The 24,445-nt window shown below is 42.3% G+C and overlaps 1 protein-coding gene across 4 annotated transcripts; it reads right to left on the bottom strand.

Annotated features, from left to right (window-relative positions):
- Positions 1–710: 710 nt before the first annotated feature.
- Positions 711–24,445, bottom strand: clockb (clock circadian regulator b). 4 transcript variants are annotated; one of them, XM_061061550.1, is made up of 24 exons: positions 24,201–24,445; positions 20,379–20,482; positions 19,719–19,865; positions 18,815–18,903; positions 16,691–16,750; positions 16,294–16,442; positions 14,758–14,849; positions 14,422–14,511; positions 13,335–13,455; positions 13,135–13,257; positions 12,904–13,022; positions 12,714–12,796; positions 10,758–10,864; positions 10,495–10,642; positions 10,248–10,323; positions 8,964–9,108; positions 8,691–8,791; positions 8,357–8,572; positions 8,024–8,182; positions 7,157–7,357; positions 5,845–6,038; positions 5,592–5,721; positions 4,549–4,683; positions 711–4,311 (listed from the first exon to the last, which is right to left on the bottom strand). In XM_061061550.1, exons 4-24 carry the CDS (start codon positions 18,829–18,831, stop codon positions 4,027–4,029), a joined length of 2,751 nt encoding a protein of 916 aa, XP_060917533.1. In that variant the 5' UTR covers positions 18,832–18,903; positions 19,719–19,865; positions 20,379–20,482; positions 24,201–24,445; the 3' UTR covers positions 711–4,026. The 4 variants fall into 4 exon arrangements, with proteins under 4 accessions (XP_060917533.1, XP_060917541.1, XP_060917548.1 ...); XM_061061558.1 differs by having other exon boundaries at positions 4,549–4,680; XM_061061565.1 differs by having other exon boundaries at positions 13,144–13,257; positions 24,201–24,444.

The raw sequence follows: 24,445 nt of genomic DNA, 5'->3' as shown, positions 1-24,445 counted from the left end.
CAGAGAGTAAGTACAACACAAGCAAGGATCTAGAGAGGAGGAAACAACATCAGTAAGTGCAAACGAACAGCTTTGAGTTCGATCGAACACACAGGTGCTGACAGGCACTGCACAGAGCCTTCACAACAGGGTCCTGATACGTAATAACTAGACTCTTCTCTTCTGTCGCCCCCCCCCCCCCGTGATGGAATGAACTTCCAAACTCCATTCGATCTGCTCTTTATGAATACCTACGACCTTAATGATGATGATGATGATTTGAAGATGGTTTCTATACTGATTAGAGCTCTCAAGAACTGCTGTTCATGTTGTGCTTTGCCTCTGGTCACTTCCTGTCAGCACCTGTGTGTCCAATCAGACTCAAAGCTGCTCGTTTGCTCTTACTGACATTGTTTCCTCGTGTTGTTCTTACTCTCTGATGAACATCCCTTTCGATAAAAGCGTCTGCTAAATGAATTGTAGTATTTTCATGCATGATAATTATCTTAGCACTTGGGAGTCCGGCATGTCCACAGCAGCAGGCGAGCGGCATCAACGATCCTCAGGAACCTACAAGACGATGAAGCTTGGAATATTTCAGAAATATAAAAACTAACTAACAGGCATAAACGCAGACGGAAAGAGTGGATGAACACCGCCATCTTCAGAGCCACACTTCATCAAATTCTGACAATAAACAACGACAGAAAACAAGATGCAGCAGCCATGTGTCACGTATAATATTTGCAACTGTTTTTATTTTCAAATTGACCAAGAGGGGAGAAGGGGCGGGGCGGAGGTTATAATATAATAATAGCAAACATTTGTCTTCAAAATATTGATTATTATTACGTTTGACGTTTTGGGGGGGGTGGGGTTAGATAAAGGAGCACAGTTCAAGAGCAGAAGGGATATACATACATACAGTACAGGTAAGCATAGCACCATTTTACACTGAATACTGGTGTTCTTCGCTTTGTGTGTGTGTACAGTATTATACTAGGACTAGAACTCTTTAGAACTCAAATTGTGTAGTGGAAAGGTGATCTGTGTATCTCTATGGAGGGGCTGGGGGGTGGGGGAGGAGAAGGGGGCCTCGCTGTCCTGTCTTATCGTGACCAATTCCAAATACACCTATACACCTTTCATCACCTTTCAACTCTTTTTTTTTTTTTTTTCCAACCCTTTGTTGTCAGGAGATCGTTGCAAGATCGAGAAACAGAAAGTTCGTTATGGTGAAACATTCAGAAGTTCTGTTACAATGCCGAGCCTGTAAATGTGATTGTATTTCAGATTCTTATAAATGGACTATTGACATGATTTTGTTTTCATACCCCTTTGTTTTCCTTCATCATAAAGCCTGTTTTTTCCCCCAAGAATCAACAGTTACAACATCCATTAGTCTCTTTAAAACACCTTTACATTCTTTGGGCTGGGTATCAGTGACTCAAACTAAAACATCTCATAATGAACCCTTCAGAGTGATGCCTTCAACACAAACTCATGTAAAGAGGATCTGAGTATGCGATGTGATGAGGTGGAGACCACGCTCAAATAGTAAGCCGCTCTACGTTAAAACACATATTTCTATTCCTTACTGCTTAGTCGGACACACGGCCGGTCTACTTTATGAACTGTTCTCTGAGGGTTTGTGATAAGGTGTGCAGTCTGTCATTGTAAAACAATAACACTGCCCATATTCTCTATAACCAGCCAGGTGACCAACGCTCTGCATTGCCTGACATGGACTCTCTCTTTTTTTTTTCCAGTCACACTTCTTGTTTCCATATGAAAATATACTGGGTTACAGTGACGGTTAACATGCATACAAACGCTTTCTCTCACGCACAAACATGTATTCAAGTTGAGCTGTCCCACACACACAGGGCCTGCAGAATACTGAGCCCAACTGGAGAGGAAGTTTCTTGAATATTACAATTATTTCTTTATACTGCAACGCAAGAACTGATTGGCTATCGCCAGGGGAAACCAATAATGACCCCCGAGTGATACAAGAAGTCGGAGACGCTATATCCACACACACACACACATACACACATGCGCCCTCACTCACACACACACACACACACACGCTCACACTCACACTCAGTCTTTACTATACTCTGAGACAGGACAAACACATTCTAAAAGCTCCTTTGCCAAGCATGACACTTCCTCCAATCCAAGGCTTTTCTGTTTGATATGGCTTTCATCTGTAGTAGAGGGGCTGAGCCCGTTTCCATTTTCAAACGGACCCGGACGCAGCCCCGGTTTTAACTGCTGTACGAGAACTGAGAGATGGGGGGGGGGGTGGTGGTGGGGGACTGAACTGCATGAGGGTTTCTGAGGCGGAGGAATAGTAAGAAGGATGAAACGCCGATGCTGCAGAGATAAGCGAGGCAGTAGAAATGCTGGTACATGACGTCTTCAAATCGTGGTGATTTCTCCATAACAGCCAGAATAACACCATGCTGTTACTGTGGAGACTTCTCCCTCCACACTCTCTCTCGATAAGGAAACAAGAAAAAGCTTTTCTTTTTTTTTTTTGAAACTGGGTCAAATTCGATTAAATCAACACACCACCCCTTTGCGTCACGTTTTCCTCCGGTCTCTGCAGCATCACCGTTTAATCCTTCCTGGTCTGGTTCCAGACTGAGGCAGAAGCGAATAACTTTCCCACATTCCTGAGAATACAAGTACCATCCAGCAACTTCAAACCCTTACTAAGTCATTTATTATAAGACACAAGGGGCAACAAGCACGCACACACACGCACGCGCGCGCACACACACACACACACACACTCACATCAACCACGGACACTCATGCACACAAAGATTGTATTCCCAAAAACACACACTAGCTCACAGAATCACACCACAGATTACAAACAACTAGGTCTTGACAGTGATTTACTGTACACAACCACATCAAGTGCTAAAGTTTCAGGAGGTTGAGGATATACTGTTTGTTACGTATAGGGCTCTCTGACTGTTTTAAAAAATAATCCCTACTATATACACACGCATGGACTTTTATACGGGGTAATATCTTGTTGGAAAATATATCGACGCCTTTGAATAGTCTGCTCGAAATAATAAGAAAAACAAAACAAAAAAACTATGTTATTGGCACTTGGAATCACTTAAACCCGTTACACGTCCAGTGATCGTCCCGTGAATGGTTCAGTTAAACTGTAATGTAGATTTTTCTTGCCAAACAATAAAATGTTTTCTTACAAAGTTTAAAAAGAGCCATTTCTGTCTCAGAGACAGTCCTCTTTGTCCTCTTTGTTTAAAAACACAACTTCCACAAAAAAAAAAAAAAAAAACCCAAGCCCAACCTTTTTTTTTTTTTTAAAACAAACCGACAGAACTTTAAAGCCTTACTCTGGACTTCTTTTTTTTTTTTAAGAGAAGAGAGGGGGCGGGGCGGGGCGGGAGGGAGAGGGGGGGGGGGTTTCTGAGAGAGCACGTCACTGCTCCGTCTTTGACCAGAAAACACTTGAACAAAGTAAAAATTCAATTTTTCAAAAGCGACTAATAAAAGCTTACACAGTTATTCTTTCCATGCAATCATATAAAATACTACATTTCTGTTTCCTGTTAGGCTATATTGGATATTTACACGTTTGTTGTTGTTTTTTTTTTTTTATCATACAGTAAATCTGTACAAGTTCAGTCCTCTTTGACACACCTAAAAAAAAAAAAATAAAGTCTGCCGTTACCGTGGCAATAAGTGTGTTCTTCCCTTACAGTCCCGCCTCTGGTGAGGGAAAAAGGGGGGATTTTTTATCCATCCTGTTGCCATGGTGACAATCCTTGGTGAGTTCCTTGCAGACTCACAGGCTTTCCTCTTTCCTATGATTCACTTCTTTTCAGATGAAGGAAGGGAGGGCAGCGATTTTTTTCGTGGGGGGAAAAAAGGGGACATTTGTTTCCAGCCACACGACCAGAAAAAAACAAAAAAACAAACACGTATGCAGCAATCTGTTAAAAGAGTTTCAGTTCCCCCGTGTCTCTACTTCCAGAAATCTTCCTCCAGGATTTACTGCGGTTGGCTGCTGACACTGTCAGTCCTGTGCGACGACGGGGCTTTCTGCTGTTTCTGGGGCTGTGGTTTCAGCTGCTGCTGGTGCCTCTGGTGGTGAGATTGTTGCCGCTGCTGCTGCTGCTGCTGTTGCTGTTGTTGTTGTTGTTGTTGTTGTTGCTGCTGCTGCTGCTGTGGTTGCTGTTGATGGGTCGCCTGGGTGAAGGTCCCCTGTTGCTGGAGTGGGAAAGCTGCCTGCAGAATCAGCTGGGTAGACTGGTTACTATGGAGGAGACGAGTGCCCTGACAGAAAAAAACAGTCACAGATCATTACAATATGAAGTCTTCATTTTTATTCTTTATGGTAATAAAAAAAACCTCTCTTCTTACACACTACCATTAAAACGCATTAACATTTTAATCTCCTGATAGTGTACTGCATGATAGAGACTCTCGCAGACAAAAAAAGAAAGAATAACTTGGTATTTGTTTATTAGGATGGCCATTTAAATAAATTACTCTGCCGCCCTCTACTGGTACCTGTAGGAATTGCTGCTGTTGCTGCTGCCCCTGCTGGCCGCTCTGTGCCACTACAGTTGTTTGGTTTTGGTTGTCGGGCTGGCCTTGTTGAGGTTGAGCTGGTTGCAGAGTCAGGGTCTGTGTCTGTCCTCCCTGCTGAAGAGACACAGGAGTTAACAGAGAGCAGCACAGGGAGACACTGACAAATGAACTGGAGAAGAAATCATGTCTTCTTAGGGGGGGGGGGGGGGGGAGTAGTGTTTAGAGAGAACTCTATTATTAGCACCACTTCTGCATCTCGTTTTAATCCTTCTAAATGAACACACTGGAGATGAAAATAACTTTTAAGACCATTTTGTCTTTGACTGTTTTACCACAAACTGTTCTTCAGGGCGCACTCACACGAAGCCCAGTTGTCCCGCACCGTCCCCCCCCTCCCCATTCCCCTCGCTGGCCTGCACTCACACTGCTCCAGGACTAACCGGGCCTGAGCATGAGGACCTCTTGGACATAACACCGTAATACAACACATGCATGGCTTTATGTGATCATGAAGCGTGCTTAGTTCACAAGAGAGACACGAGTCAAACGAACTGGACTTAAGGGGTGAAGCGTGCTTTGGGGGGGGGGGGGGGGGGGTACGGATTGCCTAGTGTGTGTGCGCCTTAAGTCATCACTAGACTACAATGAAATGACAAAGCGTTCAAAACTAAATAACAATCAGCTGCTTTCAGACCTCAGAAGGTTTTGCTTTTAACAGGTTTATGTGAACTTCATTTCATTGCAAGTTCAGGTCAAAATACAAAAACAAGATTTTTCAAAACCACATCTATTAAGGAGAGTTTTACTGAAGCTAACAAGCCAACTCTCCCCTTTAATGCGCTGCTTTTTATTCCGTTTTATTTCACACTCACACACAACAACAACAACTCTGTCAGCACTGACCAGCTGGGCTCTTCACACATGGTCGCTCGGCTGGACTCTTACTATAGTGGTGCTTTTATTCTGATCTTGCGTACGGTGCCATTAACTGTGCCGTGACTTAACACTGCATCGCCCCTTACCTGTTGTCCTCCAAAGGGGTTGTACGCAGTGACCACCTGTCCCATAAACATGGAGGTGGGTACCATGACTGCTCCACATGCCATTGGAGCCGTCACAAGCTTGGTGACCAGCTGCTGCCCTGCTGGGAACCTGAGGCGCATGCAATGAAGAAAAAAGGGGAAATAATGAATAATATAAAAAGCAGTGAATACAGATCAAGTCTGGCATAAGAGAAGGAGTTACATCCCACAGGCTGGGCTGTCATCCTCCTACCGTATCTGTCGGTCCTGTGTGAAGGTGGCCACAGCGGTGCCCGGCTGCGTGTTGCTCTGTGGCAGGCTGGTGCTGATCTGCAGCACGTTGGGCTGCCCTGGCTGTGAAATCATCATGGTGTTGTACAGAGGAGCAGATACAGAGCCCTGGGTTTGGGGCTGAGCCTGCTGGGTTTGCTGGGGCTGACGCTGGGCCTGGAGAGAGGCAACGTGGGAAAGCAGGGTGGCCCCATTAAAGAAGTTTCTTAGAACCGGTTAAATGCCATTTTTTGATAATCGATGTTTTCTTCAGTTTGCACTCTACATTTTATTTGAACCTGATCAGAAACCAGTCCATGTCCAGTTCATTAGACAAATAGTTTGCTTTGCATTTGCCAGGTATAAATCACAGACTGTATACAACATGGACGTACTCTCACTGATGTCAAACATTGATTTCTGAGGAGGCATTTTAAAGCTGATTGTTGGCAGTTGCATTTGGGAAATGATAAACTTTCGATCAGTCTAGCAACAGGTAACGGGCCTTAAGCCTCCTGGAAAACAGCTACAACGCACCCACCTGTCAGTCAAGTCAGCAGCACCCCTAATTATGTTTATTTATGCAAAATTATCATCTTTAATTGAATCAAAGGGAATGTGTCAGTACAGTTTTTACCAGGCTGTAACCTTGTTTATTTCTTGCTGTAAAAATGGACATTTTAATAACTTAATGGGGATCCCTTGACTTTTGGAGCCAGCCTCAAGTGGACACTCAAGGAACCGCAGGTTCTTTTTGTTTATTTTGCATTGCCTTTAATGTTAAAGGTTTCAGCTTGACGTTTACACAAAAGAGGTGAACTTGGATGTTAAACAGCTCATGATTTGGAAAAGGCCTATGAAGTAGTGTTGCATTATGTTTTATGACTTGTGGAAATGCAAAGATATTGTGAAATGTCTTGCATCTGTGGCTGAAGACAACCTCAGACGGGTCGACGTTTCTTAACTGTGCAGTACAGAGGCTGTCTTTGCAGAATGTGTGATGGTTTGTGTGTTTAACAGCTCTACTCTGTCACTGTTCTCAGGGAAATCTGTCACATGATAACACACTAACAAGCTGCCCTGAGGCTCTTCTTCTTATCTCCATTGGATGTAAACATTACCACTTCAAAGAACAGCGTTGTGTTAGTGTCAAACAGAGTCAAAAGTTTACACTACACGGGCGGACGCAGGATATTGATGAGATAACACCGTTTGACCTTTCACACTTATAAACCTACAGATACATATAAATAAAACCCTTTCGGCGTGGCTCTGATCTGTGGTGTGTGTCCCACCTGTGTGAGGGTGTTGGTCTGCTGCTGGAGGTTCTGCTGAGGGGGCGGGGCCTGCTGCTGGATGGTGAGCTGCTGAGTTCCTGAATGGACGGGGTTAATTGTTGTTTGCTGGACTTGATTGGTCAGAGTCGTCGTCTGTTGGACCTGCCCCACCTGTGGGAGCTGCACGTTCATCGCTCCGCCTTGCTGCTGCAGCAACATCTGCCAAGAAGGAAACGTCAGGACGCGGTTAGCAGGAACTCCTCTTTGTTTTTTATCCATTTTATCAATATCTAAATATGTTGTGATTTACTGAAGCTGTTTTCACATAAAGGAGAACTCTCCAGATAATATCCTGCTGTGCAGAAAAAACACTAGGGGGCCGGCAGGAGAGTGAAAAATGTGGCTGTTTGTGTTCACACAGGAGTTTTCTGCAAGTGTGAAAGCCCTCCAAGAGTAAGATCTCTTTACACATTCGGGTGGTGCCGTTTTCTCCGAATAGAACAAGAAGAATATATTATGCATGACTCTTGTGCTGATCTAGGTCAGGCAAAGCCAGGTTGAACACAAAGAAGAGATCAAAGCACTAAAAAAAATAACGAGGGGTTGCATACTTTTCAATTCAAATAAGATATGTTGAATATCCTGAATGCTACCGCTACGTGCTTCACTGCTTTACACTGAAGTTAAAAAGGTTAGTATGCCATTAATCCTGAAGTAAGAAAACCTCTTTTAGAAAACTAACAAACTGCTCTGGTTTATTTTATGACACCATTAGCGCTATTTAGCTTTACAAAGGTAGGATTAAGTTACACTCCATCAAATCATGACCGAGGAACCCAGAGACTGAAAAACGACGAGAGAAAAAAAACGGGGTCTGCGTCGTACCTGTATGCCCGTTCCCTGCACTTTCTGCAGCTGATCCTGGATGTGTCTCAGCTCCTCCTGCTGACGCTGGATGTTGGCCTGGATCAGTCTCGTCCTCTGCTCCAGCTGGTCCTTCAGATGCTGCATGGCGTTCACCTGGGCGGAGAACTCAATCACCGGCTGTGGGTGGAGAGAGAGAGAGAGAGAGAGAGAGAGAGACAGACAGAACGGGTCACATTTGTTTTAGTTAGTTAGTGCAGACGGGATGTGCGTGACTAGCCCAAAAAAATACATTGATATAATATTTATAATATATTTAAATTAAAAACCCTGTGGTGACATCATCATTCTCACCTGTACGTTTGTCTGTAGCTGCTGTGGTTGTTGCTGCTGCTGCTGCTGCTGCTGCTGCTGTTGTTGTTGCTGTTGTTGTTGCTGTTGTTGTTGCTGTTGTTGTTGCTGTTGCTGCTGTTGTTGTTGTTGTTGTTGCTGCTGCTGTTGTTGTTGTTGATGTTGTTGAGTGATCATACTTGGAGTTACACTCTGCCCTGTGGTCTGAGAGCTCATAGACTGCAAAAAAAAAAAGAAATTATTGAGAGAATTAAAGCGTGCAAGTTAATGAATTTCTGTGCTACATTCTCATCTGAAGAAACTCAACGTCCATGATTACAACGAGTGGATTCCTCACCTGGCTGCTGATGGATGAGCGGCGCTGCGAGATCTCCATGGTGGAGGCCAGGGACTGTCGTGGGGGCGTGGCCGTGTCCATGTGTAGCCTGGAGGCCGTTGCTGCACACAAGAGTCATTGATGAGTAAGAATCACAGTCAGGCCATGCTCGTGATGTCATACCTTCTTTTCTGCAGAGCTTCGTCATTCCTTTTTTTTTTTTTTTTTTTAAATTGTTACAACTCATGAACATTTTGTATCAACATGCAGCTGTGAGTATGTGCGGGTCCTTACACGTGCAAGTGTTGTCAGAGATGTGCGATGAGGACTTGTGGGAACTCTGCGATGAGGTCGATGGTGTGCGGCTGCGGTCGAATCTCTCCAGAGCCTCTTTGAGGCTTGACGTGTTCAACTGTGACTCGGAGCCAGAGTCCTGACTCTGAAACAAACAAACAAGCAGAGGAAAAAAATCAACACATGACAGGCTACTTTTTTTTTTTTTATTCAACCCAAAAAGATTCATTTTTATATCATTTACTGTCCGAATGTTTCATCTTATTTTGATGTAATCAGTGACCGAAAAGCATTCCAACATCAGAGAACAACAGTCACAGTATCAGAGATCTGTTGAGCTGTGTGGCAGCAGCAACTCGCTGATTAAAGTTAATGGATGACAAAAAGAACAACAACTTTCTACTTCCTGTTGGAGGAGTCAGTCCACATTAGAGACCGATTTTTGGATTCAGACTGAATTTTTTTGGGGGGGATGTGCGTGATGCCAATTAAATCTTGCAACGGCACCAGAATTACTAGTTGGTTAAACTAATTATTAATATTTTTTAAATAAAAAAAACGGCCTGCTGTGCCGGTCAAATGTCGTGTGTAAGCTGTAACGCAAAAATGTCAAAAAAGGCACGCACAGTCGAGGAAGTTAAAGTACTGGGTCTTGGACAAAAAAAACATCCAGAGACAGAAAAAGCACACAGAGTCCGCACACCAGAAGCTGCTCCAATTAAGTCGAATTTAATGGAATATCACATGTAATGTTTCGGGTAAGCTGTAACGTGGGGCAGGATGTAAACCAGCTAAGTGGACGGATAACATCTTGCAGAGTGGAGCGGTTTAGTAAGATTCTGATCTAGAAATGTTGAGATTAAGATGTGTCAGGTTGAACTGACAGATAAGCACTCGACCGCAGCAACGCTTTATCAGGTATGTGGAAGATAACCTGCAAAGAGGGCCGAAGGCTGGAGGTGCTAACATTAGCCACATTAGCTTGGCAAAACAATTTAACATTGTTTACCTGCAGACGCTGTGACCCCGTGTTTAGCCGATTTAAATAAATTACTGCTGCTCTCTAAGAGTTTTTTTTTTTTACCACTGGACTAGTCTAGGTATCAACAGTAAAATTCATCACCAGGAATGTCCCGTACTTCTTTTATAATGACAGTTTGTTTTGTCCGTTATCCAGTCTTATACATCAACTCTATAAAGCAGCACATTAATCTGCAGATTTTTAATTATTTAATTATTTGGATGATGCATTTATTAAGAAAAAGGCAAACGTTTTTTTCTCACCTTATCTGCAGTAACTTCTGGGTTGGCTTCCTCAATACCCAGCTCTCTGCGCTGTTCTGCCCTCACCTCTGCATAGCTGCGTGGACGACAACAAAGGGAGGTGAAGAAGCAATAAGATGGTGCGTAGGAGAGAGCTGATGATACATTTTAAAATGCTATGTCTTCATACATTTTATTATATTGGATTCTTAGCACTGGTTTGCTAACGTGTAATGAAAAATAAAAATAAACTGGACAGTTAGCATACCTGACTACTGTGTGCGTGCAGACGATAAACTCAGGCCGAGAGTTCCACTGGTGGTAGGTGATGTAGTAGTGCGTTTGGAGCCAAATCCACTGTTGACCTTTAGTCAGGAAACGGTAGTAGCAAGACTTCCCTTTACCGTACTGCATCACTGAACAGGCAAGAGACAAGAGTGGAGAAGTTACAAACAAACAAGTAGAAGAAAACGTATCCAAATAAAATAAAAAAATATAAATCTTCAGTGAAAGTGTGAAAAACTCCCTCACAATGCTCATGACACTTAGCTAGTGTCTCCAGGTCGTCCACGTGGTAATAGTCGTACCCTGATGTTCCCAGAACTTCGAAAGGCAGGTATCCTATGATTGGAGGAGCTCTGGAAGGGAGGAAACATAAACATCCAATTTTCATATAGCCAATAGATGTCAGTTATTTCAATGTGATGGTCGATGAATACTGAACGAAAAGTATCTCATATGACGGGTTGTCTCGCTTTAACTGCCAGTGAGTATAAAGACAGGATGACCACTTCACCAGTGGCTGATGGTATGTCACTATGCGGACAGCGGCATTTGCCCATCGCTCAACTGGTGTGTGGATCTTTACAGTGATGTGCCACGCGTCTGTCACCGCCTATTTTCCAAATGTGAATTAAAACCACTGATCTTGGATTGTACATGTACCTGTTCTGCAGTAGATGTTTACAAACTTTGTCTTTGTTGACAACATAATTAGAAAATAGTGACTTAGTAATAAAATTTAAAAAATTCCTCTCGTCCATTTTTCAAAAATCTTTTTGTTACCATCTGTGATGACAGAAGAGTAAAAAAAAAAGAAGTAACTCCGTAGCCGTATCTTTGCCGATTTAACCACCGAGCTCATCTCAGCTAACAGGGTAATAGTTACGGTGCGTTCCATTTGGTCTCGGAAGTCAGAAAATTCTGAGTTGCCGTTTGTGATAGGACCTCACAAACGCCCCCATGAAGTCGCAATTCTGACTTGGAAACTCAGAGGACATTCAGTAGCCCGGGGTAAAATCCAACATGGCTGCTACATGCTGTAACTATGGTGATAAGTCGCAATGTAGTCCTTTTTTTAAAATCTAATTTAATCAATCACACCGATAGTATCGTGCAAGTTCTATCCGTGCACTATCACGCAGTGTGTTGTTATCGCCCAGTCTTAACTAACAAAACAAAAAGGTACTCCTGGAGGCGTCCGACTTGTTGCCAACTCGTGACAGGAATGCTGTTATCTTGCGTGTGACGTCACGCTCAGCCCCGAGAAAACGAGGTCGCATCATGGAACGCACCATTAGCCGAGGCTCTGTAGCCGGTCAGAAAGAACCTGATCCCACTTTGCATCATAGAAACGTCTGCCTTATGAAAACACTTTGAATGGCTTTTTTTTATCAACAGAGCTTTGATCATTTAAATCGGCACACTTACTGAAGATCACTATTTGTTCACTATTTTGTTTCCTTTCACTTCCTCTCTTTTCCCACTGCACCTCTTTTAGTACACTTCCTGGTTTCTCACTCTCTCCTCTCCCCCTTGATTGGTTGTTGTTTGCAGTCTGTCACTAATTAATTAGATTGAATTCACCTGCCTACTCCTTATTTAAGCCTGCACTCCCTTACACTCATGTTTTCATCCTCACATGGGGCGACAGTTCAGCGATGGTAAGGTGGCTTTCACTCCTATTTTAGTTACTATTTAGTCCATTTTAATTTGTCCTGAGCACTTTATTTATCTTTATTTCCTTTCAGAAAGTAATGTAATTTGACTTGTTTATTGTACTAATAGTATTTTATCTTTTCTTTCAGCATGGATGTTTCAATCCCATGTGTGTCTTATGTTACCCTTATGATTCACCTAACTTAAAATCAATAAACCTGTTACATAAAAATCAAGTCTCGTTGGATTCCTGCATCCTGACCCGATGCCCCCATGGTGATAGTATCTCAAATCTGAACCCTTCTTAACACTTACGATTGGCTCGGACGTTGTGCTGCGTGTTTTGATTGCACCTGATATTTTCCGTTTCCCTGTCATTTCATTCAAGCGGTGGAGAACGGCACATGCTGCTGGGTAATGCGGCTGTCCCTCTAATGGCATGCCATCAGCCCTCTTTTTCTTTTTACGATCTCGCCAACCCTCTCCTCCACATCTGCGAGTTGCCTGGCAACATGAGAAGCCTTTAAAGAGCTCAACGTGTGTTTGTACCTGTGGTCTAAAAAGAGGAACTTCCATTCCAGACTGTGCCTAGAGGTGAACTCTTCATTGGGCTCCTCCACTGTACACATCTCCTGTGAAGGTAAGGGAGGAGGAGAGACACACAGATGAAGAAAGTCTGACTAATGTACGCGTAAAGTGTGATTTAATTTGCATAATGTGGGTGTGTTTGTCAGGGTACCTTGATAAACTGAGGTTTGGCCAGGCGTACAGTGGCTACAAAGCACACCTGGTCGTCGAACGCAGGCTGAAGTGATCTCTGCAACACCCCCGCTAGACCGTTCCTCGTCATGTTGGGGACTGCGCAACAAAGAACAGAGCAGGGTTTGGATGAATACACCGGCTTGTCACATTGAATAAGAAATGGATGATTAATTTAGTAAAGAATTACAAAAAAAAAAAAAAAAAAAACCTGACGTACCGTTGTTGAGAGACTTAAAGTTGCCAATGAACTTGACATATTCATAGACAGGGGGCTCTTTGGGGTCAATGGCCCCTCGCAGCATATGGCAGCAGAACTCCATGTGGTTCTTACCTGGAGAAACAAGAACGACACACACGGTGAATTTCATGCATCAAGTACAGCGTAGTATAAGTCGGGGTGTTACTGACTCTTCATGTAATCCGTGCTAAGGCTCTCGGGGTCAGTGGGGTGCGTCGACAGAGCCTTGTAGACCTCGGAGTGTTCCCCGACAGGCAGGAAGTTTAAAAGGTTCTGGTCCACTAAGTCCATCTGTGGAGCACATGCACACATTAATCAGTTCACTTGTCCAAACCCCCCCCCCCCTTTTTTCTTTTTTGCACATGCACACTAATCATGGTTGAAGTCTGTGTTTCACTGTGCTCAACAAACACCTGCTATCGTCAGTAGTTGTGTTGTCACAATGGCAGATTTTAAAACTTCAACAAGAGGCCAGGCGATCGCCGCCCCAAGAGTAAAAAAAAAAAAAGACATTTTAACAAAACTTACTGACTAGATATAGTCTGCTTTGGAACGGAGATTGACTCTTCTGACTTCTTCATGATTAAATATCACAAATCTGCACGTAGTGTCTTTGTACAAAATCGTTGGGATATTTAAAACATCAAAAGCTGATGCATTAAGCCCTCTGTCAACCAAATACACACAGCTGTATTTCTAGCACCATCTTGGATTCTGGGAAATATGTGCCATGTTGAGATGTCTCAACAGGTTTCAGATTACATGATTTATAAAATAAATGGACTTGAGCTTGTATATTTCTTTTCTAGTCTTCTGACTACTCAAAGCTCTTTCTACACCTACACGGTAGAGGCTGCTTTGTGGTGAGACCACCAGAAGTTAATAATCCCATTCATACACCGCCATTGCAGCAGCTGGAACAATTTGGGTTAAGTGTCAAACCCTCGACCTTCCAGTTGAGGGACGACCGACTCTACCAACTGAGCCACAGCAGCAACACTACAGGTCTGTGGGCCCGCCAGAGAATAAACCTTCAGAGGCAAATAAGGTGAACAAACACATCTGGACTGACCTACACAAATCTCAACATGGGTAAAGAAAAGAAATCCATGACATGAAGTCAGGGGTTCGATCGGTACAACCTTTACCTTCTGCCAAAAGAAAAACTAAAATAACCCGATGATGTGATTGCGACTGCTTGACAGGAGGGACAGCTTAGTCCATAACCAATAATAGAAAGAACAAACTGTTTCTTACCGGTAAGTGTTCTAGTAAAGAGGTGACACTCTCGGAGATGTAGAGGATGTTCCCGTCAGTCATTATTGCTATAAAGAACCCATCCAGAGCCTGATGAGGAAGGGAAGATAAAGACAACTAAATTGTGCGTCCACACAGCTATTAAAGTAAATTACTATAATCAGTCAGCTTTAGAACAAACATCAGGCGAAAATGGTAAAGAAGCATTTTCATTTCTCTTTGAATTTAAAGGGTTGAATTTGAAACAGCATCGCTCCTGGTCATGAGCAGGCGTCAACATAACAGATTCAATACATCTAGAAACAGAAGAAAAGGTACACGTATGATATTTCTGACCTCCAGCATGAGCTGGGTAAACTCCTCATTGCTAAGAAATGGAGGCTTCCAGTCCTGCCTGATTTCACTGGACTCCGACTGGGCTGCGATCTCTGCAGGAGGGGGAAAGGAAAAAGCTAATGTTACTTTTCAAAAGCACCAGGACAACACGGAGTCAGCAAGGAGAGACAACAGTGAGGGAACATAGGACGACAAGGTAGAGAAATGTCTGCGTGGTTACAAGGCTCAGTGAGAAAACAAGGCAGTTAAACAGATCGCCAGATAACACAGTCCACCGGGGAAGTGTCAGCTGATAGAGAGCGTCCATGCATGGCAGTGATAAGAACTAGGATTAAAAAACAACAACATTTGAGCCGCCGAAGAGAATCCCAGTGTTCAACAAGGATTAGTGGATATAGAGCAGCTAAATCTCAGAATACAAGTAAAGCAATATTATTCATTCTGATCAGGGCTGTCGAACGATTTGATATTTTTCATTCAAATTTTAAAAATGTTATTTGTCCTGGGGGGGAATTCAAAGTCTCATCGAGCAGTAGCATGAAGAAAGAAATAAGGAGCAGCAAAGGCAATCTTGTGACATTTTAAATAGAATCATAACTTCCAAAAATCGATTTCTCTTTTGGGCTAATCAGTCACTCTCTGCTGAGTGCTAATGCTAGCTCTTTAACTCAGTAGACTGACCAATAGAGCAGAGAGAAATTCAGCCAGCCAAGAGAAGACTCGAGTAGATCCTGAAGTATGCACCCATTCAAAAATAGATTTTGAATTATGAATCCTGAATCGATTTGAATCAAAAATAGATTCTGAATCGAATTGTGACCCCAAAAGTCGAAACCCAAAGATTCCCAGCCCTATTCTCAGCAGTAAAGAACAGCTGTTGTAGTGAATTCTGTGCAGGACATGGTCGTTATCCAAAATGAATGTATGTCACGATATGTTCCGTATCGCAGTGGTTCTCAACTCATCTAGCCTCAGGACCCACCACCAAACTGCTCAGAGACAAATCGCAACTATACATCTCTGATATTTACTGAATAATTGTTTAGCAAGAAACTGAACAAAGCAAATGTGTTTAAAAGGCGCTTCACAGACTTATTTACATAAGTTTTTTTTCCCCGGGCACACATTTGCGACCCACTGAAAATGTCTCCGCGACCCACCTCTGGGTCCCGACCCACCTGTTGAGAACCACTGAAGTATCGTACGGTGGGGTTGTTGGACATACCCAGCCCTACTACACAGTCCACGGTTTCTCCTAAACATCAACAATCCAGTTTGCATGAATATGAGGTTAGCAGATCGCTAGCAGGAGTTTCATCTGACTGCATCAAAATGGTTAGAAAGCATGGCCACAATATCACAATATCCTGACCCTTCATCCGATGTACACATGCTGGGTAGGAAAGCATTTTCCTTACTTGTTGCGATAAACTCAGACGTATGAATGCTCATGTTGTGACCCGATAAAGAACAAATGTGCAAACATTGTAGAGTGGATGATGCACGCTGTGAGGTATTAGCACGGGGAGGTCTCACCTTTGTGTTTGCACAGGAAGTCGATGCTTTTCTGCAGGATGGTGGACTTGTCCATCTTCCTGGTGTTGCCAGGCAACATGGTGCCGAGTTCCTTGATGAGGACATTGAACTGGTCTCTCCGTTTCTTCTCAGACTTGTTTCGGGACACACTGAAATGAAAACCAGCGGTCGTGGATCGTATTTTAAAAATGTGGCACAGTCGTACTCGAGAGGAGATTGTTTTTGGTTAAATAACAGCGTAAACATTTGTGTCATTTGACCCTCAACATGCTTATTTAGACTCTGTGGCTGTTTATGTTTTTTAAATTGTTCAGGCATGAGTCACCATCTCCAAAAAGACAACGTGAGACAAACACCAAACGCAGCGCCAGCTCATTCCTCGGTACATGCTGCTTACCGTTTTGCTTTGTCCTTTTCATCTTCTTCCATCAACCCATCAAAGATACTACAATCATCCCTACAGGAGGAGAGAGAAGAAATATTTAAACTCTCTCCCGGGCTCATTGCGCTCTCCTCTCTCTCTCTCTCTCTGTGTGTGTGTGTGTGTGCGTGCACGTTTGTTTGGTGGCTTTGAAAGCAGATATGTTTTTTTGTTAATAATAGAATGACGGACGCTGGCTAATGAGAGGATTCCTACATGCCAGGAGCACGTTTATTTTTGGGTCACACAAAAAAAGAGAGTGAGACAGAGAGAGAGAGAGAGAGACAGAGAGAGAGGAAGCGAGAGAGAGAGGAAGCGAGAGAGAGAGAGAGAGAGGAGGAATGTGTTTTGCTTGCCAAGAAGGTTACCAGTGCATTTGTGTAACAGGGCGTGATCTTGCCAGCGTTACCCAGTAATATAGGTCAATACAAATGCTTTCGTTTTCCCCCGATGGATGACATCTGGAAGAGGTATTTATGGCATCTAACATTTTTTTTTGGGGGGGGGGGAAGGTATTTCATATCAAAAGACGCAGAAAGAAAATGTCTTGTCTAAAGATTTTTGTTGAGTGTGTCATGCTATTTAATATCAACCATTATTTATTTCAATCATCACATTGAGGTTAAACAATTCAAAAAATTATAATCCCATCATATTTCTAATTATGATAATAAAATCAAAATAATATCATTATCATTTTAAAACACTAATGGGACATTATAAAGGAGCATTTGTTCCATTAGCACAATAATAACTGGATATAATAAACGTTAACAAATCAACACGAGAACAAACTGAACATGTTTCAGACTTGTGTTGAGGCATGAAGAAAACGGTGGTCACTTTAAAAATTGTACAATGGCTGTACTTTTAATGATTAATATAATGGAGAAGTATCAAAGCATTAAAAAAACACTTCAGATCATCAGTCATATTTGTAACGTGAAGCCCCATGTGACAGAGAGACAGATTTTTGAGTTTTTTAAAATTCATTATTTCAGATAAAAATGAATTACAGTCCCAAAGTTTTTGAAATACTTTCACAGACTACAATATCCCCCAAAAAAATAATTTACACTAAAACATCTGTATATGATTCAGACGAAAAAGTACACCTTCATAATCCGTCTTTTTTTTTTTTTTTTAACATCCCAACTCTTCCATTTTATGATTATAATTCAGAGAGAGAGAAGCAGAAGGATATCTCCAACACCTGGCAGGTGTACCTAACAGCACACACTGCTTTATTTATGTATTTTTATGAATATTTGGTTTATCTGTGCATATACTGAAATTGAGGGTAGAGAGAGAGAACTGTCTAAATTGCACAAATACGTTGACAGCTGACATTGTATTTGTGCAATTTAGAGCGAGTAGTAACTAAAAATAAGACATTTTCCATTACTGGGTGACTTTGTGTTTGTAAGCTGGGAGTATAAGTATGCACTTTATTTTTATATATATATATATATATATATCGAGAAAACGTACCACATACGTATACTCCCAGCTTACACAAATATCAGACGTAATTATGACACAAGAGGAGCTTTATTTGGGCGCTTCACATTACCCCTGCCTAAATCTAATACATTAAAGAGAACCGTCATGTATAGGGAGATGTTGAACTGGAATAAACTGTCGCTACATTTAACCCAGATCTCTAACAAGAGGAGTTTTTAAAAAGAGATGCAGGAACACAGTTATTAAAAAAGAAGTTTGGTCTTCATGTTGTTTACGAATGTCATGAATGAATGATATTTTATTGACTAAGGTAGAAAAAGTCAAGTTTTCATACTTATGTGCTCATGACATTATGGATTGTATGAATTAATTGTATTTTATTTTCTTCACTGATGTTGTGAATTTGATTGATCATGTTTTTTTCTGTCTTGTTTGAATGGACTCCAGGAAGAATAGTTGTTACCGCGGCAACAATGTAAATAAATAAATAAGTTCTGTATTTTTGCTGCGGTGGTATCGCTACAGATAACAATATTAGTCTGGCACCATGACTACCTAAACGCCTCGATCACATGCATGTCATTGAAGATACATTATGACACATTGAGGGTGTATACATATTTGTGTAGAGCTTACCCGATGCTTGATGTCATGGTGGCTGCTGATCAGGGCTGTGGCTGCAGTGATTTGCTCTTTAGGCGTGAGGTAGGCATTTGGAAGACCACCTGAGGACACAGAAAAAAACAAACAAGCGCTGTACTTAGTTGGCTGAAGCTCGAGTGAATGTTCCCGCACTCGGCAAACTGCAGCAGGAGTCTAAAATCAGAGCTCCTCTTTTATCTGTTGTACTGCAAAGTAATGATAGATTGTGCAATCATTACTCTTAAAGGGGACATATTATGAAGAATCCACTTGTACAGTGTTTCTGAACATATATTTGGGTAACCTGAGAGTCTAATGACCCACAAAATGTGAAATAAACCCATCCAGTCCTTTGTTTGTGGTCTGCATAAGTCTTACAACACAGAGAAAAATGCTCTGTTTCTAATGTGCTCTCCTTGTGATGTCACAGTGGGATTCTGGTTAAAAAAAATCCCCTCCACTCCCCTGGTATCTCCACCCATTGACTTCACCCCCAGCTTAGAACAAAACTTTTGCTCAGGTCCTCCATTTTTATTCTCGCTACAGAGGAGTGATGTCTATGGGGAAAACTCAGGGGGGGTCATTACATTTAAAGAGACACACACACCAAAACGGAGCGTTCTGAGAGAGCTGGTTTATACAGCGTCACAAACCTCCTCTGGTGCTTGATTCATGTTATATTTTGACCAAAGCACAGCACAGATGTTTCATTTAGACCACAGGGGGACTGTTTGAAAAGGTGGAGGAGGGGGATAACATGTCCTCTTTAAAGTAAATTCTCAGTCGTAGATCAATATGTCCCAACATGTGTTAGCTCAGAGTCTAAATATGGTTGTTGTTGTTTTCTGTCATGTGCATCACGATACAATATGTGTAAATGTGATTAAAGTCTTCGTACCCCAATGCAGCCAATGCACTCGGTCAGTCTTTTTAGGGGTTGTAGACCGGGTTCTGGGCCAAAGCTGACTCTCTGGTCACAACTGGTGTCGGGGTCATTGGGGTCATGAGAGGGAGCCAGACCACGGGAACGACATCGTGGTCAAACCTAATTAGTAAATCAGAGGGAGAAAAGATGGGGTCAAAGGGGTCAAGAGGTTAATTTACAGGGTCAGCAGATAACCATCTTAAACTGCCGCAGGGACGGAGGACAAGAAAAAATATTCAATGCACTGAGTCCAAATGCAACTGAAAACAAAAAAACCATTGTGTTTTTTATCAGCTAAGAAGTCCAGTACAAATGGAAAGAACATTATTATTGTTTATTTTTTGAATGTGAGATGCAGCAAACCAACCAGTGAGGATTTTACTGTAATTCATCATATTTTAGATCAGACCCTGCAGCAGATAAAAAAGGAACCGAGGACAACAAAAAGCTCCCCCAGTAAACATTAATCCAGATAGTAGAAAGTTCCTGGATCCTCTTACTAAGAATAACCAGTACAGCGAGGAAAACCTGAACTTAACTGATATTAATGCTTACATTAATGTAAGCTGAGAAATACTTTAGAGCAGATTGACCCAGTTATGCAAAAAAAAAAAAAAAAAAAACGCTTTCAACTTACTTTGTGGAATGTCTCGTTTCAGGCAAAGTAACTATCCCACTTTTTCGAGCCAACGCTTCCAGGCACGGAGAAATCCTCACGTGAGAGAGCCACACCTCACCTGCAAAACAAATAACCCAGGCGTCACTCACCCAGAGGCGAATACCATTATGGGCCCGTGTTCACCATTCAATGTGCATGCAAATGGGCACAAGCCAACAGGGAATGGAAATACGTTGGGTTTCTGCAAGCCTAAAAACAGGAAGTAAGGGTGAAGCGAAACTCACAAAGCCTGTTCGACTTGTTGAATCAATAAATTGTTGGAACATGAATATCTCTCGAGGAGAGTTAGTCATTCACAATTTCCTAGAGCTCAGACTATGATGAAAGGCGGATCTTACAAACAGTCCAATTAAACCATCAAATTTAAATGCACAATGATGTAAAACCACAAACACAGGCAGAATATCAGCGCAGTGGGGAAACTTGAACCAATGAATGTCTTTGATTTCACTCGGAAAGACGAGCACGGCAATTAACCAACCAACAAAAAAAATCATTCCAGCTGAATTTCTGCCACCATTTGATCAGAAAATCGTTTTCAAGATAAGATAAGATTTACTTTATTGATCCCTGCAAGGGGAAATTTCTGTTTTCTCAGTTAATCATGTGGTCTATAAAATGATCTGGTAACAATGAAAATGACCCTTTGCACAGCTCCAAACAAGGTATTCTCCAAAGATATTATTTGTCAGACTCACAGCCTTAAACCTAAATTAAATTAGGTTATAACTGAAATGATATGACAAGGAGACAATGTGCATCTTGATTATAAAAATGATTCTGGTGCCGTACAAATTCAAATCAAAGCCAATCAAACTTTAAGGTTCAGTCCCCTTCTTCTTCTAGCCTGGTGCTGCTGAATGTTTTGACAAATAAAGGAAGGTCTCCTTTAGAGCCTCACATGTATTTATTGCAGAAATAGTTTGTTGATGAAAAATAAGGCGAAAAAGCAGCATGACATAAAATTCAAGATGAACTACAACATCTGTCAGAGAAAGAGGGAATAAAGCTGGTGTGTGTGCAGGTTCACTGAAACAGCTTTAAATACTGTCGTACAAAACAAGATCAATCTCCTCATGTTATACATAGTTTAATATTCTTTCTGGTGTCAGAATCATCCCAATCTTTGCTTTGCTTGAGTTTTGTTTGAAAATAATTAAAGGCCCGTCTCGTGTTGACACAGTGTCGTTACATAGACTTAGGTCAATAAAAGCCCGGGCTATAAATAGAAGTTTTACGGTACATATATACATCTTTATTTGTGCAACATGGAGAACTGGGTCTCACTGTTAAGATCCCATATTTGATAAGAAGATCCAACAACCTATACACCTGTAACCTATGACTCCCATAGTGATTATTTTTACTTTCCGACATGATGACAGTAAACAGGAAGGTCAGGGCTCGGCACGGGGGAAAACTATGGAAAAGGTTTGTCATCGTCTTTGCAGCGATTCTTTATCCTGCTACAATTTTAAATATTCTTCTCCTGTGTATTAATTTGAATATCTTATTGCTTTAATGTGTCATATTTTCTTTTTTACATATATTTTTTTTAATTCTTATTGGTGTGCATTAGTCTCTCAATGATTTTATAAACTACTTTTTCGTCAATAACTTTTCTGCACTCTTGTAGAGGACTTTGAACTGCAATTTAATTTGTCTGAAAGGTGCTGTATAAATAAAGTTTGACTGATTGATAAAGGGAGATCACCGACAAACGGAGCTCATTATGGTGAAAGGCGCTCTTACAAACAGTCCAAAAAAAACCCAACAATATACAATTGGCCATGATATGAAACACATCTAAGCAGATTATCATCAGAGTTGGGGAAACTTGAACAGATTGCCATCCTCTATTGTACAAGAAAAGATGACAACAAATCATTCCAGCTCAAATGCCCTTGACAATTTGATCAAATAATTGTTTTCTCAATGAATACAAATTCAATTTAAAACGCCACCTTGCACGACTCCAAGGTGTTGTCTAAAGACATATTTGGGTCAGAACCACAGCTCAGTAAACCTGAATTATGTACGAGAATCACAGAAGAGGAAAAATCCTTATAATTAAAATATTACAAGGAGACAATGTGCATCTTGATTATTTAATTGATTTCAGTAAATATGAATCTTTATGTGTGCGTCTTTATGTTTGTTAAGATCAATCAAACATGAATCACAATGTGTCCCTGTGAATGTGATTGTTTTGATTTATGGCATGGCAGCAAACAGGAAGGTCAGAGTTGCTGCGTTGGATGAGCTATGAATGAAACCACTTTTCTAAAAAGGAGATAACAGTGAGATTTATCTGATAAACCACCGAAAGGACCCCATTCTGGTCTCCCATTTTGGGAAGCGACGGCCTGACCTACAGTCATCAGAGGCGCTGCTTGTCAACAGGCAACTGCTTGAGGCCCCCAGACCAGAAGGGGGGGGACCCCCAAGAGTGCTTACAAACTTATACCAAAGCAGTGGCCCAAAATATGCACATTTTGCAACAATGGTATAAAACCTCCCTTAGGGGGCCCTTTCTCTGCCAGCACACACTCCCGTTGCCGTGCTGTGTGTTGCATGCATTGTTACTGTGAAAACCAAAGTTTGTCAGTGAAAGTCACCGAAGAAAAATGAAGAATTAGCCGTCTACAGGCGACAAAAAAAGAAGAGGACACCAGCAGACATACAGGTGATGACCGCTGGTTGGAGGGGTCCCCAATTATTTTTTTGCCCAGGGCCCCAACAGACTCCAGAATCGCCACTGCACTGACCTACAGTCATGTATTCCTGGTGGCCAATAAATGAAGCCTGAGCTCCTCCATCGAGCTATTCTCTGCTAACTGCACAACACCAACCCAATGATAAACACCGATATTTAACAAGGTCCAGAGTAGGACGCGTAATGCAGTAGCAGCCTAAAACAGCCATTACGCACGGTGAGGTTTTTTGTTTTTTTTAATGTTGCCTTTTAGTGCCACAGGTGTTCGTTATACAACCATAAGAGAGCAACCCATTTAACGTTAGCCAACTAGCATGCTAACTAAGCTTGCTACCGTCCGACTCCAAAGAGATTTCCTCCCACAAATTGCGGACTGACACACTTTTTTTTTTTCCGGTGCGTAAAACGCATTTACGCGTTTTGCGGAATAGTGAAAAGAAAAACAACCACAGGAGGAATTATAAGCCCTCTCTGTATGTCATGACAAGCTGGCGCCGAGCCTCAAGCTGTCACGCAACAAACTGACATTGAAGACACAAAATAATCTGTGAAAAATAATTTACCGTGGGCTCCTCAAAACACCGCGAGACGACCGAGCACAAACATCCGCGCAGCGGGGGGGGGGGGAAGCAAGATCCTCGCGAATGCCGACAAAAAAAAACATATTATGTAGGTGATGGCGGAGAAATGTCCAAAAGCAGCGATGGTGGAAACATTTTCGCGGCAGATGTATGTACACACACACACACACACACACACACACATACACACACACATACACACGCGTACACACACACACACACACGCACGCAAAGGGGAGCGTACGCGCACTCGTTCGCTCGCCCACGCCCACACACACACACACTCACACACACACACACACTCACTGGCTGCTCTGAATGTGGGTCACTGGGCCTTGCTCTCCCTCAAGCGTGCGGAAACAGTCCCGAAGCCTCCCTCTGCAGTCCGACTGCTTCCGCACGCAAAGAGGAGGAAAAAAAAACAACAACCACATTAAAGGCCACCCTTCAGAAAAACGCGTAAAATGGGGGTTCCTTACCTTCCCGAATAATCGACAGCAACCTCCGTGTTTTGCTTACTTGAACGTTGCATCGACATCGAGGCGGTGGGGGCCGGGGAGGACTCCGGGGTTGGGGAGAAAAACAGGAGGCCTACTTCATATTACGACGTACAGTCATGCGCAATGGAGACAGTAGGGCGCACTATTTTGCAAGTACAGTAGCGAAGCAGAAACAGGAGGGGATCGCTGAGTTGTCTTCAAAGGGGAAATGACTCCGCGTGTTT

Source organism: Labrus mixtus, chromosome 2, assembly GCF_963584025.1.
Source record: "Labrus mixtus chromosome 2, fLabMix1.1, whole genome shotgun sequence".
NCBI classification, from domain to species: domain Eukaryota; kingdom Metazoa; phylum Chordata; class Actinopteri; order Labriformes; family Labridae; genus Labrus; species Labrus mixtus.
Note: the sequence above shows the minus strand (reverse complement) of the source record. Positions and strands in the feature narration are given on the sequence as shown.

Excerpts from the sequence above, each read along its gene's own strand:
- clockb (XM_061061550.1), bottom strand. Across the intron at positions 7,358-8,023 it reads TGCAGGGAACGGGCATACAG|ATGTTGCTGCAGCAGCAAGG; the intron begins GTACGACGCAGA and ends CCTTCTTGGCAG. Across the intron at positions 4,312-4,548 it reads AACAGCAGCAATTCCTACAG|GGCACTCGTCTCCTCCATAG; the intron begins GTACCAGTAGAG and ends TTTTTCTGTCAG.